Here is a 19706-nt window from a genome sequence, read left to right as displayed (position 1 = left end):
AAAAGGGAGGAGTGAAATTATTTTGGAATTAACCTTTAAAGTACAGCTACACACCCCAAGTTAAACAGGAATTCAATAAAATTAAATCCTCCTTATTAAAGACTCTAGCTTGATTTCTTTCCGCATATACAATATTGAAATAAGTTCGTGCATAATCAATCACTGTTTCTACGAGGTGAAAGGAGTTGCCAAGCTGCAGGAACACATCATTGCTGGGGAAATTCCAGCCACGCACCCTGGAAGCGTGACACCTGTCACTCACTCCCCGCTCCGCAGCCGCAGAGCCCCGCGCGCACGCGCAGTTGGGTCGATCGCGTCGCAAGCGGACTCATTCCATGACGGACAGGAGGCGTCCACCAATCGCAAAGCAGCCTTGCGGGCGCAGCGTGATGACGTGAGGGCGGGGCTTGGCGCTGGCCGGCTTCTCGAGCGGCTGGTCTCCCCGCACACCCCACCCCCCCCCCCCTCCCTCCTCGGTTGACAGGGGCTGGCCGGCGGATGGAACTCGGCGACGAACGATGAGGAAGGTTTTCGTGGCGATGGAGTAAGTGAGGGGCACGGAGCGAAGCGGCGATCGGAGGGTTCCGGGCCCTGGGGAGCGCAGAAACCGCGGTGTCGGTTGGAGGCGCGCAAGGGAGGCCGCTGCTGGGCCGCGCAGCCGGACCCCCCCCCCCCCCGCCCCACCACCCACCTCCCGTCCCGCTGCTCGGCCCCGTTCATGATCTCCCAAGTCATGCATTAGCGATGTGCTCAGGTGCTGCTCGCCTTTCTCCGGGTCTGCTGCCGTTAGAATTGAGCCTGCTGTTAATGCCCACTCTATCTGCCACCTTCCCCCTTCGGTGCATCGCCCAGAGCCTGTGCCCGAGACTTGGCGGACATGGATGTGCGGGTCTTGTACTAAAAGCACACGGTGAAACACGGAAGTCTGCAGACATCGTGCACACGCTGCTGGGGGGAGCTCATACCAATCAAGGTATGAGCGAAAATGAAGACAGGTCCCCCCCAAATCTATGCATTTAAAATGCCAACGTTTTGTCCTTGACTTGACGGAAATGTTGATTATGTATCTTTAACTTTCATAGACCTGCTGAACTTCTCCAGCGTTGTATTTCCACAGGACTGTTCCCACCCTGTCCCTTAAAAGTTACTTCTCCAATGCTTTGACGTTATTGGAAAGGGTGGGTAACTCGGTCATCTATGACAAATTTCAAGTGTTGCCATCTTCTCACCCGCTTACGTGTTCAAGAACTTGCCTTGGTTATCAGGCTCGAGCCTGAAACGTTCGTGATATTAAGTACCTTTGCTACTTAATTTGACCTGAGTTTTTTTTCCAACCAAGGTGTCTGTAGACTTTCGTGTTTTGTATTGTTTGGCCTGTTTACTGCTTCAAGAATGTGCCCTGATAACACCGTGTATATTCAAGAGGGAAATGTTTGTGTGTATTTTGGTTAGTATGGTTCATAGTGTGAAAATTTAAAAAAAAGAATGTGCCCTGATAGATCAAGCAGCAGGAGGAAAGTATTGCATTTCATTTTGCATTCACATGTTCAATTAGTTTGTAGCCTATTTTGTTGCATTTTTCTTGGGCCCCTATTATACTGTTGGTTGTGGAATGGGAGCTATGTGGTGTAATTTTGTTGCATTTTTCTTGGGCCCCTATTATACTGTTGGTTGTGGAATGGGAGCTATGTGGTGTAATATTTAGCAGAGTGATTTCATGTTTACAAAGAAGTGTAAACAATGGTTGTTTCCTCAATGCATTGTTTACCCAACCAATAAATGTGTTTGTAAGTATATTCACATCTATTTTTCTATCGATTTTTTTTCCTTTCTAGAACACCCTCCAGCTATGTGTTGTAGCTGCTGTAGCATTCTTGTCAAGGTCAAAATTGCAACTGTCAATATCTTGAGCTAATTGTGGTTTGGCGTTATCCAAAACTTAAGGGTTAACACACTTCATTCAGGATGAAATTGATCAAAACATTCATTGACAGCCCTCATCCAGACTGACTTATCACCTTTCTTCATTGCAAAATGAGTCCCAACATTTCTTTTTCTGCTCATAATTTTTAACCCTTTAGCAACAAAGATGTGTTGATCTGAATGTGATGAGGGAAGAATGAATTGTGACTTGATTACTTTCAAAATGATCGAAATGAAAGCAGCATTCTGTTCAACTGACCCAGTTCAGTTGTGTTGGATTTGAACCAAATATATTTTCCAGTCCTAAATTTAGCAGGCTTCATCTCAAAAACATTCCTCTAATGTTTGTAAATTCTGTATAGAGGTATAATTTAATTACAAATGTGGCTTGAATTGTATTTTAGAAACTAAAATCCTGCTTGCACCACTAGGTCTGACATGATTTTATCTTTGAATAATTTATGGTGCATATCTTAAGTCAGAAAGAATGTACATAATGCATTATAATCAGGAAAATATTTGGAATAATGCTATTGAAGTTATTTATTTTTTTGTTTTCCCACGCAGATTTCCCACACTTGTTTTTATGAGATCTATTTCTTTCATTCAACAATGAACTATGGGCATTTGTCCTGGCCCTTGCAATCATAGCTACAAAGTTGACTTTGATTACGATCTAAGTTTACATCATGATGAATGCAGCTAATTGGAACAAGGAGAAATCCAATATGGTACTTCGTGATGAACCCAGATATTTTCTTGTTGCCCAAGACTGTACGGCAACTGAAAAACATACCCAAACAATATTGAGACTAGTAAAAGGGACCATGGTGGTGCTTTATGACCGAGGTTCTCAATTGTCAAACATTCACAGCAGCAAGAGCAAAAGAGGGCATGTTACTGTGCAGTGTTTGGAAGACCCATATGCCATCATGCAAGTTGAAGAAAAGGATTTACAGGAAGTTGAAGTACAAGTAGCTGAATTACTTTTTGCTGTTTCAACCTGTGACGAGAGGCACATTTTGTCCAAAAATAAACAAAGATTGCAGAAAGCACTCCAAATTAAATGTGGGTCAAAGGTTTATGTTCAGTTGAGACCTGGTGAAGCACAATTACCTGGTATAGTAAAATTTAAAGGACCATTGCTGCAGAGTATGTTGCTGTGTGAAATGTGTTTTGGAGTGGAATTACTGGTAAGTCTTTTCTGTTTAATTTATATTGTAAATTTGTTATGGGAACATTGGTGGAGTGCAACAAAAAAAAGTCTTTATATTGAGAGCTGAATAATTGAAAGCTGCCATTATTGTTGCTCTTGACTCCTCTGCCTCCATAAAACATTGGACAACATTTTTTTTCTCCAAAAGCTTTGCTTCCTGACAAAAATGGGGATTATGATAGACAACTTGAAGCTGAACAGAAAGATAATTTCAGATTTGTTTTATAATGTAGGAACTTGGAGAAACATTAAATTAACTTTGAATTTAGTACAGCATAATAATGCTGATAAATTGTATTCGCTTAATTGACTTAAAAATGTTTTGCTGCTGAGTTTCATTTATACTCAGCGTTTGATGCCCCTTGTGCCAGTGTCCAACAATAGTTGGACAGCATTGATGTATTCCAGTTGCCCTGATGCCAGTTTTCCATGGTCACAATGTCCTGGTGAAACCAGTCACTGACTGCACCAAGATCAGCAGGGAAGAAGTCCAAGTACGAATGCAGAAAATGAATTTTTATTGATGTTTTGCATTTCATGCTTTTGCATGCTTGAAGCAAGTTAAAATTATGACTTGAAATCACAAAAATATGTTGTGTCTTGAAAACTATACATGATGGAAACATTTCCAGGTGATTAGAAGCCCAAAATTCATGAAATAAACCCAACTGTTCAGGAAGCAATGTCTTTGCTATGCAGTGTAATTATTCGTGAGTCAAGTCTTTGCTTACTAAAGTCTGTTATTTTTCTGATTGTGTAAAGTGTCATTGCAACCTGATAGTCATTGATCTCTCTGTCTTAATTCATTTGTTACAATCATAAATTCGTTTAACTTGCTATCCTGACTATCCTTGGTGGTTTATTAATATGGCAGAATTTAACATGAATTTGAGAAGTTTAAAATTGTTTTAATTCAATCATGCCTGCAAGGTCAAGTGATTGCATTATTGTCTGAATGGCTTAGGAGTGATTTATTCAGTAGCATAAAATGAAATAGTCTGCATAAGTTGTTTTCTTGTGATGTTTTTCTCACCAAATAGACATTTTTCAAAAGGCAAAGTTGGTGTAAGTTGTAGTAAATACCTATGATGGTAAATCCTGAAAAGGGATCAATTAAAAATGATAACTTGATCCACGAGATAGGATAAGGAACCCTGTCTTCTCACTGCTTTGGTTATTGTGTTAGCCATTTTGACCTCTGATTTATTTTTGTTTAAACCTTGTTTCTTTGATTCATTTTTCTTTCCTTTTTGATGTAATTTCCTTTTGGTTTGCTGTGATAGACTGAGTTTCAAGGCTAAACATTTTTAGGGTTGGCAGAAAATGTAGGCGGCTGCCCTCATCTGCTCTCTTCATGTCTGTTCCATCTCCTGTATTTCCTGATTTGTTCCCCGGGATTTTTTTTTGGCATTATTTCAATTTCCTTGCCTCTACTTCACTGCACTGGTCCTGTTAATGTTCAATGCCAGCCTATTTTTAAATTACCTAGTCCCATTTCCTTCCTCCTCACTTAACATTTTTTTATGCCCTCCCCCAACTTTCTTTCTGACACTACCGATAACAACTCTAATTTTCCTCCCTCGTCCCACTATCCTCTCTAAATGTCTGGTCTATGTTCCTCAAACTTTCCATTTTATCAGAATTCATTTAATTCACACCTCTCTCTTATGCACTCTGAGCCTTTCTAAACTTTCTTCCCACATCCTGTCTCTTTCCAAACTTTTCATTCTGATGCACCAGCTACATAATCCAGGTGCAGCTGAAGCACAGAGCTGGGGATAGTATTGTACAAAGGTTCTGAATTGGTTAATACAATTGTTTCAACAGAAGCATTAAAAGGCATAAAAGAAGCTTGTGGAATGAACTATTATAAATGTTTAGATTTCCTGTTTAGCGAAGGCAGATTAGATTTGGAGGTACATCAGTGTCCTAATGTTTGCTGGCAGCAATGAACTCAATTACTCAATGTACCTGATAGGCACAGATTTCCTTTTGTGCATCTATCCCTGTCCTCTGCCTGCCTGAATATGAACCTCATGATGTGATAGGCCAGGACAACTTTGCAGTTGTCAAAATTGTCCAAAAAAAAAATTAAGTATATCTAAATGTCTTTCGGACTATTAATAATCTAGCAAAAGCATTTGTTTTCATAAACACAATGAAATCAATAATTTTTTAAATATTTTTTTTAAATTACTAAACATGAAGTCAATTATAAGGTTAAAAATACAAGATTAAAAAAAAAATCAATATTTACGTCATGGTGGTATTAATCCAGTGTCTCTTCCGCCCCACCCCCCAAAGAACCCAAAAGAAAAAGAATGAAAGTATAGAAAAGCAAGAAAAAGATAGGAAGATAGTAAAGAAAGAAATTTGACTGCTGAAAGTGACACTCTCCATAGCCCCCAAATTCTTGTTCTATTAAATTTTCTTTGGAGAAGATCAATGCTGGTCTCGAGGATTGGGAAGAACTCATCTAAAGATTTACACCTGAATTTTGTAAATATGGTTGCCAAATTTGTAAATATGTCATACTTTTTTCTTAAGTTGTAGGTAATCTTCTCCAGGGGAATACCTCTATTTATTTCTGTGTTCCAACATGCCATTCCTACACGTGACTCCGACTTGTAATAGCTACACATTTTCTGGCTACTACCAGTGCGATTTTAACAAATTCTATTTGATATTTGGACAGTTTCAATTTGGGTCTTATCCCAATTTGCTCTAAGAAATTTCCTAAATCTAACCAAAAAGGGTCTTACTTTAGGACATGACCAAGTTGAATGTAAAAAAAATCCTATCTTCTCACCACATCTAAAATATCAATCTGAAAGATTTTAATTTCTGTGGAGTGAGATATAATTGATGCAAAAACTTATATTGTACTAATCTATTATCATACATTGATCCTAATAGTCATGCTACCCTGACCTAATTCTGACCAGATTTGTTTGTCAATTCTTACATTTATTTGAAATATTTGCCATCGTTGCAGAAATTGTACTCAAGGTTGGAAGATTATGGGAAAGTTTCAGGTTATAAAATAAATTGAGCTCAGAGTGAAATTATGCCTCTTGCAGGAGGAGATTACACTCAGTGTCAAAGAGTCACTCTATTTAAATGGCAAATGGGATAAAATATTTAGGGATACGTACATATAATAATTTTTTAAAAATCTGTACAAACTTAATTATTTACCTTAAAAAGATTGGAGAAGATTTAAATAGATGGACAGTCTTACCTATAGCATTAGTGTGAAGAGTGAACTATATTAAAATTAACATATTTCCAAGAGTACAGTACCTTTTTCAATCAATGCCCATAGCATTATCTCGGAGGTTCTTTCAAGAATTAAATAAATATGTCAGAAATTTTCTTTGGAAAGGTAAGATGTTGAGGGTCTCTATAGAAAAAAAATAACCTGGATATATGAATTTGGAGATTTATGACTCCCTAATTTTAAAAGTTACTGTTGAGTGGCACAGATGAGATTTCTTGCTTTTTTTGAAGAAGGAGATAAAACTGAATGGGTGAAAATAGAATTGGATAAAATCGGGGAGAGAATAGCAGAAGATTTTTTTTAAATAGATGGGATGCAAAATTTACAACTGGTGAGAAAGAAACCCCTTTGTTAAAACATTTAATAAATATTTGGTATACAGGGGGGAGTTTATCTTCTAAAACAACTCATAACAGGCTTATACCATGGGTAATCAAATTTTTGAAATCTTGTCCTGTAAAGGGATCAGGAATATTGAAGACTGTTATGAGCAGGGACAATTGATGTCAATTGAACAATTAAAAAAAATATATGGAATTCCTAATAATACAATTTTCTGCTCTTTTCATATAAGAGCATATCTAAGGGATAAATTGAGTCCAAAAATGTTTTTACCAAATTGTGGTGATTTAGAGATGCTTATTCAAATGAGAAATACAAAGAAATTTGCTTCAGCAATGTATCTCTTACTTCAAATGGGAACCCCCAAACAGGGGTTCACAAGTCCAGGCAGAGATGGGAATCAGACTGAAATGTGATTAAAACAATCATTTGAGCAAGCTCCATTCATCGATAAAGATCTTAAGAATTTCTAAGTTCCATACATTTATTCTGCTACAGTGAATTGAATGGAGATGTTTTACTAACAACTCATTCACCAAGTTAAAAGCTGGCCGTAAGCACTCTAGGGTGGTTTTAGATTTCTGTGTGAGGGAGACAGTTGAACCTATAAAATACCCGAGTATGTACTGCATAAGCTGGTGCTACCCTCAAAATATTCAGAATCAAATGATTAAGCTTTGGACTAGATCTTGTTAGTTATGTGGTTCCGATGGAAACTGATAGGCAGCCACTTGAATAGCTTTTAGCCCTTTGAGTCTGCTCTGCTGTTCAACATGATCATGGCTGATCATAGGATTTCAGTATCCTATTACTGCTTTCTCTTCATACCCCTTGAACTGTTTTAGGGAATAGGGTCATACTCATCACACTTTTGAATGCATCCTAATGAATTGGCCTCAACAGCCTTCTATTATAGGGAGTTCCTCATTTCCAGCAGCCTAATGAGGGGGTGTGAGCAGATCATGTGCTGCAGGCCTGTCCATTTGTAGCCTACCTTTCACCCTTTTGTTTTTATCAACAATCCATTTCCTCCTACCTTGATTCTCGAACTATTTCCTAGAGCCTTGGGGATTGAAATAATTCCAAATAATTTGTGATTTCTCCAAGAGACAAAACTTTTGCCTTGTATATTTTAAATAGTTAAAGTCATATTTTTAAACATTCATCCCTAGATCTCTATTTTCCCTTAAGAGAAAACCTCACATTTTCCTGGGTCCTGGGTTTCATTCTTTCCCTCTCATTCTTTTAAACTCCAGTAGTTATTGTCTTAGCCTGTATAACTTTTTCTCCGCTGATAACTTTTGTGCATTCCAGGCATCTGCCAGGTAAACCTTCTCTGAACTGCTTCCAAGTTGTTCATTTCCTCTTTTCATTGAGGAAATTGATGCTGTCCATGCTACTCTTGATGTAATCTCACCGATATTCTATTTAACTAAAATTTGCATTTTGTTTCAATTCCCCTCTCAAATACCAATAACTTTGTTAGTTCTCCTAATTTATATACCTCCATTTTAGTCTTTTACAAAGAATAAAATAGATCACCAGACCCTTTGCATGTCAGAGCTCCACAGTCTCTTACCATTTGGATTGTTTAAGTTTTTTTGTCAAAATGTTCTGAGCCATGATATTTACTGAGAAAAGTCTGCTTTTGCACAGATAACCACTAAGTGGGTAATTTGTATTAATAGGAACATTTAATGAAATATTTATATATGTGTTTTTTTCCTTTTCCTTTTCATGTTGTCTTTTTTTCCATGAGTTAAATAGTGAAAAGGTACCAGGACTATGAAATTTACAGGATCCAGTGCCTGTGTCAAAAAATGACTATTGTCATACATTGGAAATAATTATTGTAAGCTTCTGCAATGTTAAAGTTAAAATGAAAGGAAAATATTAAGATACCTTTTGTGGAAGGCAATCCCCAAGCCTCGTTTTACCCTTACTGAACATTTTTTGTGAATATTAAGGAAAATTCCTTTTTAATTTATTTTAAACTTTATTTATCGATTCTTTTTAATTTGATGACTTTTTTTTCTCATGCTGTATACTCTATCATTTCTGATATAATAAGAAGCAAACCTGAATGTTATAGAAAAAAATGATTTTTCTTTGTCCCAAAAGTCTGACATTTGGGATTTGTAGTTTGTTTTTAATTAGATTGTCATATCTTGAAATGTAATCTTCCTTGTAACATGTAGATTATTAACTGCAATGTCTTTATCCACAATTTTATCACTGACAGTGTACTCAAATACAGAAAAATAAAATGCACAGAACTTAAGCTGGATACCAGAAGCTTTTTTTAAGTATATTAAGAGTTTAAAAAAGAGATGAGTGTAGGTCTCGATCCAATAGAAAATGATGCTGGAGAAATTGTAAGGGGAGACAAGGTGATGGCAGAGGAACTAAAATGAATATTTTGCATCATTGTTCACAAAGACATGAGCAACAGATCTGACTTTCAAGGGTGTTAGGGAGGAGAGGTGAGTGCAGTCACAGTCACCAGAGAAAAATGAATGGTCTAAGGGTGGATAAGTCTCCCGAACCAGATGGAATGTGCCCTCAAGTTCTGAAAGAAGTAGCTATCGAGATTGTGGAGGCATTAATATTGATCTTGCAAGAATAGATAGATTCTGGCATGGTTTTGGAGGATTGGAAAGGTCACTCTGCTATTTAAAAGAGGGAGGTGTCAGGAAGGAGATTGTAGACCTGTTAACCTAACATCGGAGGTTGGGAAGTTGTTGGAGTCAATTGGCCTATCTTGTCATGCACATTCTTAACAAGCCAGCATGGTTTTCTTAAGGGAAAAATCTTAGTCTGACAAACCTACTGCAGTTGTTTTGAGGAAACCCCAAGCAGGAGATGTAGTGGATGTTGTATATTTGGATTTTCAAAAGGCCTTTGACAGGGTTCCACCCATGAGGTTAATTAACAAATTGAAAGCCCAGGAAATTGCAGGATAGATACCAGCATGGGTAGATAATTGGCTGATCAACAGGAAACAGTGGGGATAAAGGGATTCTATTCTGGTTGGCTACTGATTACCAGTGCTGTTCCACAGGAGTAGGTGTTGGGTCCACTTCTTTTTACATTGTATGTTCATAATTTGGATTGGAGATGATACAAGGATAGGTTGGGGGGATGGTAGTGATGAGGAAACTGTGAGTCTGAAGAGAGACTTGGATTCTGAGAATGGGCAAAGAAGTGGTAAATAAAATACAATGTTGGAAAGTGTATGGTCATGAACTATGGTAGAGGACTATTATTACAAGAGCAGGACTGTGATGTTGAGGCTTTATAAGGCACTGGTGAGGCCTCACTTGGAGTACATGGTCCAGTTTTAGGCTGCTTATTTTAGAAAGGATGAGCTGGTATTGGCAAAGGTTCAGAGAAGCTTCACAAGAATAATTCCTAGAATGAAGGGATTAGCATATGAGGAACATTTGACAGCTCTTGGACTGTACTCCTTGGAGTTCAGAAAAATGAGGGTAAACCTCGTGGAATTATTTTTGATGTTGAAAGGCCGGACGGAGAAGATGTGAGAAGGTTCTTTCCTATGATAGAGGAGTCTAGACAGGGGACACAATTTCAGGATTGAAAGGTGTCCATTTAAAGCAGAGATGAGAGATTTCTTTCGCTAGAGAGTGGTGAATCTCTGGAAGTTGCTTCCATGGGTGTCTGTTGAGGCCAAGTTGTTGGGCATATTTAACGCAGAGATTTATAGGTATCTGAATGGTCGGGGCATCAAAGGTTATGGAGAAAAGGCAGGAGAATGGGCTGAGTGGTAGAATGGATCAATCATGATGAAATGGGCAAGTGGACTCATTAGAAATAGGCTAAATGACCTATTTCTGTTCATATAATCTTAAGGTCCTGCGTGCAGTCCATTATGTCTGCTCAGACAATGACATTGTGAATTCTTTAGCATTTATCCTTGATGCTTAATGTATTCAAATTATCATCTTGTAATTTTTAAAGCATGATTTTAGATTAATGGCTTTCAAGCTTTGTCATTCATGTTTCATTTATCTAACTTGGTTTGCCTAATCTTTAGGTTTTTTTCCCTCTAGCTTAAATAGATCATCCAGTTTAATTCTTTGGCCTGTTTTACTTTCTCTGTTTCCTACACTATTCCAAAGAAGCTCAACACATTTTTAAAAAGGCACCTTATTTTTTGACTGGTATTTTACAGCCTTCCAGACAGAAAATGCTGGAAATATTCAATGAATTCAACAATTTCCAGTATATTGTTTATTTGAGACCATGCAACCACTATATTTAACCATTGACCACATGTTAATAATTGTTGAAGAAGAAACTGAGATGCTCAAAACTACTTACCTACTCTCTTTCTAACGGAAATGTGCAATTGCTACTTATACCAATCTGCAAGATCAAATCTTAGCCTCTCATTGAAAATATTTTAAAAAATGGAGGTGTTAGAAATAAATGTAAAACCAAAAATACTGGACACACAGCAGGTCAGACAGCATCTGTGGGGATATTGAACATATTGAAAGACCTTTGTCGGAACTTCGAATGAGGCTAATATCAAGCTGCACAACATGGATGCAAGCTGTGATTTGCCATGTCTACACAGACCAGTAAGCACTCATTCATATTGATCCCAGAACTTTGCCCAAAACCAGCTCTGCACAGGCAATTTAAGTGTTTGTCTTGTCACTTCTTAAATACTGCCTGCAACTCAAATAATTCCACCTCTCTCCCTGGCATTCCTATAATTATGGTGACCAGACTGCATGCAGTACCCCAACTGAGGTCTGATCAATGTTCTGTGAAGTTGAGCATAAACCCCCCGCCACCGCTTTTTATTCAGTGCCCTAATTGTAGAAGGCCAGCATTCCACATGCCTTCTCAAACTCTTTCAGCTACCTTCAGGGATCTCTGGATTGGCATCCCTCTGTTCCTGAATACTTCATTGGACCTTGTGTTTGTGTGAACATCATTAGTCTTCTCAAAATATGTCATCCTGCATTTATCAGGATTTTTTGTTTTTGTTTTGGATCATCTCACCTCGTTCCTTCATACATTCATCTATATTACAGACAGCAAGGGTCCCAGCACCAATTCCACTGGGACACCATTATTCATAGGCATCTCAGCACAAAATCAACCCTTTCTTAGGTGAGGCCAGAGTTGTTGTTCAATGGATTAATGGGGTCAGTCAGGAAAGTAGAAAATGGTCAAAGCCAATCTGCTGGAGGAACTCAGCAGATTAAGCATCAGTTGAAATGTTGTAAAAACACAAATGCTGGAGGAACTTGGCAGGTCTCACAATTTCCAAAGGAGGTAAAGACATATAACTGACTGGCATTTCGAGCCTGAGCCCTTCAAGGTACCTTCAGCACCTCGGGTATTGTGTTGACAATTTTTTTTCGTCCATTGATGCTGTTTGACCCACTGAGTTCCTCTAGTAGATTGTTTAGCTTCGGATTCCAACATCTGCAGTCTTCTCTTCATCTCCAGGTAGAAACTGGTCCTTTGAAATAATAGCATTTGCTGAGTGTGAACATTAAGAAAGGAATGTAAATTTAAGTGATGGGTTATGGATGCTAACAGAGAGAGAAAAACCAGAATGAATATTACAGATAGATGCCTTGGGCTATTCCAATAAATTATAAACCCCTTATTACATTAATGATCTTGCTAAAATATATTTTTCTTGTATGAAAAGGCTTCAGTAGCCTGCCTATGATTGTAGCATTTAATTCAATGGAGCATATTATAATTTTGTTATCTACCTTTAGAGCTTCTTCCAAGGTTTGCAAATCATCTAACAAATGACTGGATCAAATTTAGCACAAGGATTGTGAACAACAGACTTTGATAAAAAGATTTGTTATTTTTATTTAATCCTCCTAGCTGAACATGCTAATCTTTTTTGTGAAAGCCTTCCAGCCTGATTATGAATTTGTGTGACGTTTCTGCTTAATAGCTTTAAGATTGTGATACTTCAATGTTTAAATTGCATCTGTTTGTGCATACCCAATCCCCATTACATCAGAACCTGCCTGTAATTTGCTGTAATTTGTTGCTGTTCCACATGTTTGCTTCAATGCTAATGGCTGATGGAACATTTACTTTCACTAAAAATGTAGCATTTGATCTTAAATTTGGTTGCAAACGCAAATATTACCTCAGAGTATGACACTGGCTAATTAATAGCACAAAATTGGACCATTTAACAACCCTGAGTCTGTGCTAACCATCAACTACCCACATTTCCATCAACTTCCTCAGTATTTCCAGTGGCCAATTCAACTACCAACTTGTATGCAAGAAGGTGCAAATTTATCACACAAAACTCACGGTCACGATCTGGTGCTGTGAGGTAGTGGCTCTACTAACTGCACAATTGTGATATTCTTTCATTTGCAATCCATGTGTTCTGCGATGTTTTAATGTCTTTGAATTTGTCATTCAAGTGTAACCAATTGTTTCATTTGTATAAAGTTATTCATTTTTGAAACACTTTTTTGATCATGTGTTTGTGTCTGATTTAACAGGAAGAAGGCAGGGGTCAAGGCTATACAGATGGCTCATACAAAGAAAAACAATTGTTTGAATGCGATGATGATTGTGGAGTTTTTGTCCCTTTTGATAAACTGGAGCTTGTCGAAGAGGAAAGTGGCACGGAACATGAAACTCCTATAACCAAGAGGTTTTATTACAGTGGGAAATCTCCTTTACCGATTAACTCAAGAGTGTCTGCAAAAATTGAAAATGAAGTCCTATTTGGTACAGTCGTATTCTGTGGTCTGTTGCAAGGAAAAGAGGAATATGGCTACTTTGTAGGTGCTCTTATGGTGAGATTTATTTTGTGGTTTTTTTTTTCTTTCTGGTGTAGAACATCCTTTACTTTTTAACTTTTCAACCACTTGGCCATCCTTTAAGGTGTGCGTGTGGCCTCCATTGGTCTTGGGTACGGCGCCAAGCCAAGCTGGAGTGGCTTCTCCAGGTCCTTTTCTTATAACAGAAAAACATCAGATTCATCAAGTTTTCGTAGTAGAGGCTACCTCATTGAATGTATTTAAGACAGATCTTTGTATATTAGGGGAATTGAGGGTGATGTGGCAAAGGCAGGCAGGTGGAGATGAATCCATAGCCAGATCAGCCATGATCTTATTAAATGGAATGGCAGACTTGGTGGGCCAAATGGCTTGCTGTTCTGGTTTCTTGTGAAGCAATAATGGGAGAAATGGCAAAATTATTTATCTTAATCAGAAGTGTTGGCTGTAGCAATAGGAGAATTCTGTTGCTTGTTCATTAGGATAACAACCTTGTATATTTGAATTAGATGCATTAAAACCACCACTTTATCCTCCAAATAATTCAAATATTCCTCGACTTAACCAAGAGTTTATTTTTCTCTAATTTCTCTTCCCATAAAGTATAACAATATGGACAGTCTTCACTCATGTCATTCACTTAACTCGATTGTATTCACGGATATTGCCAACTGAGAACACCACTTTGGCTGTGTAGATGTTGGAAGTGATCATTCCCTTTGAAGGACACCAGAGAGGTGACTTGTCTGATCATGAGGAAAGAGCAAGGGTTTGGCTGGGAATGCTCAAACAGGAATTGAAATACTTGGTCCTGCTGATTGGCCTCTTTTTATTGGCCCCTTTGATGTACAGTTCTCTAAATCCACGAACATTTCTTGTTGAAGGAATAGGAAAGAAGAGTGAATCATTATATGAAAAAAATTGTTCATTTGAATTTTTAAATGTGCTGTCTCTCTGCTAAATCTTTAAGTTCTTGCTTTGGGCAAGGAGGCACAGTGGCCTGTGATTATCCGGTGATCTTGCTTGAAGTTGTTTGATATTTCTTTTTAAAAAATGATCAAATATCAAGACCTGGAGACTAAAGAAATCCTAGTTCAGTACCCATTCTCTGATTTAGAGAGAACATTTCATATTTGAGTCTCTGAAGTATGCTTCTATATTTCTTGAACAATGGAGAAGATAAAGTAGCGAATTTTTGAATTCATGTCTAATAGATTCTTGCTCAAACACCTGAGTGCTTAACATGTCTATGGGTTCAGTCTTTTGTGTGATGACTCATGTCAAGAACATGTATTATTGATGATACTGGCTCTTATATGGCCACTTAAAGTCCATTCGGGCAATGTCCAACCGCATACATGTCTGTGGTCCTATAATTATTCAGTTACCACGAGCAAGGCTGTAGCAACTTAGAAAAAGCAATCGCTAGCTATAGGAGATTGTATACTGTGTACCCAAACTGATTGGACTACCCCGTTCTCTCCCCACAGCCCTGTATTGGTCTTCACACTGATCCCACTGCCACGCTCTCTCCCCACAGCCTTGTATTGGTCTCTACACTGAACCCACTGCTCCGCTTTCTCCCCACAGCCCTGTATTGGACTCCACACAGATCCCACTGCCCCGCTCTCTCCCCACAGCCTTGTATTGGTCTCCACACTGAACCCACTGCTCCGCTTTCTCCCCACAGCCCTGTATTGGACTCCACACAGATCCCACTGCCCCGCTCTCTCCCCACAGTCCTGTATTGGTTTCCACACTGATCCCACTGCCCCGCTCTCTCCCCACAGCCCTGTATTGGACTCCACACAGATCCCACTGCCCTGCTCTCTCCCCACAGTCCTGTATTGGTCTCCACACTGATCCCACTGCCCCGCTCTCTCCCCATAGCCCTGAATTGGTCTCCACACTGATCCCACTGCCCCGCTCTCTCCCCACAGCCCTGTATTGGTCTCCACACTGATCCCACTGCCACGCTCTCTCCCCACGGCCTTGTATTGGTCTCCACACAGAACCCACTGCTCCGCTTTCTCCCCACAGCCCTGTATTGGATTCCACACAGATCCCACTGCCCCGCTCTCTCCCCACAGCCCTGTATTGGTCTCCACACAGATCCCATTGCCCCTCTCTCTCCCCACAGCCCTGTATTGGTCTCCACACTGATCCCACTGCCCCGCTCTCTCCCCACAGCCCTGTATTGGTCTCCACACTGATCCCACTGCCCCGGTCCCTACTTAGAAATAAAAAGTTTACAGGTATACTGCAGTATCCCATAGAGGTCTGCAGACCTCCCACAACATTCACATTGGGTAATTCCCAATTTCACAGAACGTATTGTGGAAGTTGAGCGATGCACACCTATACTTGATTAAGGTGCCGGAGGGTATGGTGTTGCCTCCAAAAAGGGTTTCCATATGAATCCTAGGGAGACAGGACAGTTTGTGCTTGATCTTGACTCTACTCAATGCCATTAATGCATCTACTGAGCACTGGAGGCCTAGATCACTTCTCTTGGATGCCTTTGGAACATGTTTAAATGTCTGTGATGGTCAGACAGACTTGCACTTAAATAAAAGTACATTTTTGTTTTCACCAAAAAAAAATTAAATGTTAAAATTTAATTAAAAACATCAATCAAGTTAAAGTAAAAAGTGGAAAAATACTTTTTGTATGGAAGTTAGCAATTGGAGTTGCATTCCATAAGCTGACCAACCATGGATGGACTGCATCCAGGTACTATACTCAGTATATTTCTACTCCTTCCCTGAACTTGATGTTGAGTCTAGTAGTGGAATGATAGGTCAGATGAAGCCGCACCTGATCTCCATTTTGTTCTTGACTTTTGCATTGCATTATGTGGGTGAGGAAATCACGAATGAGCTGACCCACACACTACCATTAACTGGCATTTTTTTTTCAGAACTGCTAGCTAAAAATCTATTATTTAGCCCATTGTCCTACTTCTACCATCATATAATAGACCATAGAAGGAGGCCCTCTGGCCCAATTAATTGTCCATGGTGATTGAACTACCTTCTTGAGCTCATCCTTTTTACCTGGGAGTAGCCCATATCCCTTTAAACCTTTCCTATCCTTGTACCTGTTCAAATTTCTTTAAACATTGTAATTGTGTCCACCTTTGGTAGCTTATACCTATTGATCGCTAGTCATCTTGCCATGTAACTCAAGCTCTCCAGTTCTGGTAACATCCTTATGAATATCTTCTGCATTCTCTTCCTACTTAATTACATTCTTTCCTTTCGTATGATGACCAGAACAGCAAAGTTGCAGTCTCACCAAAGTTTTGTACAGCAGTAACATAATGTCCCAATTCTTGTACTTAATGCCAAGTCCAATGAAGGTGAGAGTGACCTCCTTCACCTTCACCATCCTGTTTACCTATGTTGCCATTCTCCGAGAACTGTGTGTTTGTATTCCCTTGATCTCTTTGTTTGACAATGTTCTCCAAGACATTGCCACTTACTTTGTAAGCTGTACCCTGGTTTAACTTCCCAAAATGCATCACTTCAATTTTTTCCAAGTTAAATTCCATCTGCAATGCCTTTGCCTGCTTTCCTATTTGATCTAGATACTTTTGTAGCCTTAGATAATTTTTTTCACTGTCCACCACTAATTTCTGCAAACTTACTATTGCCACCTACATTCTCATCCAAAAAGTTAAAATAAAACATGTAAGCACCAAAATTTAAGTCTGTGGATCCAGAACACTACACAGACCTACAATATGCCATGTCTTTGGTGGTGGAGATTCTGGACAAGATTGGAACCAATGAAGGATATCTGACAACTGTGGTAGGGCCTAAATGAAATAACCTGCTAAGAAAGCCAAATCTAGTGCAGAAGGAGACACCAAAGCGTCACTCAGAAGTGAGCTCAATAGGTTCTGTGTCAGATTTGATGATCAAAACCAGGAAGAACCATCATGCATTCCCTTATCCCCTGACGATACTCTACTATTGGTATCCGAGGATGACTTTCTGCTGCCTTCAGCAGAGAGGATCCAAGGAAAGCATCTGGTCTGGATGGAGTACCCAGCTGAGTACTGAAAATCTGTGCTGACCAACTTGCCAATATATTCAGACATCTTCATCATCTCAATCTGCCAGGGTGTGGTACCCACCTATTTCAAACAGGCTTCAACCATACCCAAGGAGTGTGTGATAACCTGACTAGATGACTATTGACCAGTGTTACTTGGATCCACAGCATTGACGGGTTTTGAGAGCCTGGTGTTTAAGCATATCAGTTCCTGTTTGGATGGTGACAAGGATCTGTTCCAATTTGCTTACCACAGTTACAAGTCTACGGCAGATGATATCTCACTGGTTCTATACAAAGTCCTGGAACACAGGACTCCTCCATTAGGATGCTCTTTATCGACTACAGTCAGCATTCAATAGCCCATATCGCACTGTGCAATTGATCCTGGATTTCCTCAGCTCCAGTCAACAATTGTGAGGATTGGGTAGACCATCTCCACAATTTCCAACAGTTCTTAGCCTGCCCTGTTCTACTCGCTTTACACCGATGACTCTGTGGCTTGGTACAATAATCTACAGATTTGTGACAATACTACGTTAGTGAGTTGTATAAAAAGGGGCAACGATTCAGCAAACAGAAGAGAGGTTGAAAACTTGGCTGAATAGTGAGCTAACAACTTTATACTCAATGTCACCAAAACTGATTGTAGACTTCAGGACTGGTAAACCAGAGCATTGGGGGATCATATGTGGAGGAGGTGAGTAAATTTAAATTCCTGGGAGTCACCATCTTGGAGGACCTTTCCTGGACCCAATACACAAATATCATTGTGAAGAAAGTACATCAGTACCTCTACTTTCTCAGGGGTTTGCGAAGGTTTGGTATAACATTGAAAACTTCGGTAAACTTCTACAGTTGTATTGTGGAATGTATGCTGATTGGCTAAATCATGTCCTGGTATCGGTGGGGGGGGGTGGTGGGGGGGCACCAATATCTCTGAGCAGAAAGCCCTGCAAAAGGTAATGGACACAACCCAGTACGTCACAGGCATAACTCTTCCCACCATCAAAGTCTGCCATCAGAGAGCAGCAGCAATCATCAAGGATCCACACCACCAGGACTTGCTCTGTTCTTGCTGCTGCCATCGGAAAATAAATATAGGTGCCACCTTGCTCTGTTCTTGCTGCTGCCATCGGAAAATAAATATAGGTGCCACAAGACTCGTACCACCAGATTCAGAAACAGTTGCTACCTCTCCACCATCAGGCTCTTAAACATCAAACTCAATCAGAGACTCCTTTAAGGACTCTGCATATTATTTATTATTGAATATTTTTTTCTGTATGGCACATGATTTTTTTTTGTATGTACTCTGGCAATAAATTTGAACTTAATTACAGTAGATGATACTTCAGCACTTTGAGGCTGTGCTACCATTCAACATGATCATGGCTGCTTTCTCTCCATACCCCATTATCTTTTTAGCATTAAAGACCGAATTGAACTCTTTTGAATCATCTAATGAAATAGTCTCAATAATGTTCTGTGTAGGGAGTTCCACAAGTTCAGAACTATCTGAGCGAAGAAGTTTCTCATAGCCTCAGTTGTAAATGGCTTGCCCTTTATCCTTGTACTGAGCCCCCTAACCCCACCTTTGTTTTCTGATTTTCCCAAACTCTGGAATGTTCTTCCTGCATCTAACCTGACCAATCTTGTCAGAATTTTGATTCTTTTTTTTTAAAGCACTCCACCCCCCCCCCTCCCCCCTCCTCCCCTCCAACATTCCTCTAAATTCCAATTGGTATAACCTAACTCTGTCCAGTCTTCATGCCTAAGGCCTGTATAACTACAGTAAGACCTCCTGCTTCAATATTTAAAATCTCTCACTACAATTTGCTTTCTTCACAGCCTGCTGCACCTGCATTTCAACCTTCATTGATGTAGCATAACACCCAGGTCTTGTTGCATCTCCCCTTTTCCTAAATTGTCATCATTCAGGTAATAACCTGACTTCATTGCCACCAAAGTGGATAATCTTACCTTTATCTACATTGTCCTGCATTTGCCATGCATTTTCCCATTCTAATCTGTACATGTCACCCTGCAGTCTCTAGAATTTTCCTCAGAGCTCGCA

At 39.4% G+C, this 19706-nt stretch overlaps 1 protein-coding gene across 3 annotated transcripts in view; it reads left to right on the top strand.

The window, feature by feature from the left end:
* Positions 1–443: 443 nt before the first annotated feature.
* cyld (cylindromatosis (turban tumor syndrome)) overlaps positions 444–19706 on the top strand; it is a 59586-nt gene continuing 40323 nt past the window's right edge. For 2 of the 3 annotated variants that reach the window (XM_069901605.1, XM_069901603.1), the window contains exons 1-3: positions 444–544; positions 2491–3116; positions 13289–13588. In XM_069901605.1, the coding sequence (XP_069757706.1) occupies positions 2613–3116; positions 13289–13588 (804 nt within the window). In that variant the 5' untranslated portion in view covers positions 444–544; positions 2491–2612. Of the gene's footprint in view, positions 545–1097; positions 1179–2490; positions 3117–13288; positions 13589–19706 lie in introns of those variants that run through there. The other variant, XM_069901604.1, reaches the window with a different exon arrangement.

The sequence above is a fragment of the Narcine bancroftii genome, chromosome 10, assembly GCF_036971445.1.
Source record: "Narcine bancroftii isolate sNarBan1 chromosome 10, sNarBan1.hap1, whole genome shotgun sequence".
NCBI classification, from domain to species: Eukaryota; Metazoa; Chordata; class Chondrichthyes; order Torpediniformes; family Narcinidae; genus Narcine; species Narcine bancroftii.
The sequence above is the reverse complement of the archived record's forward strand: the minus strand, read 5'-3'. Positions and strand labels throughout refer to the sequence as shown.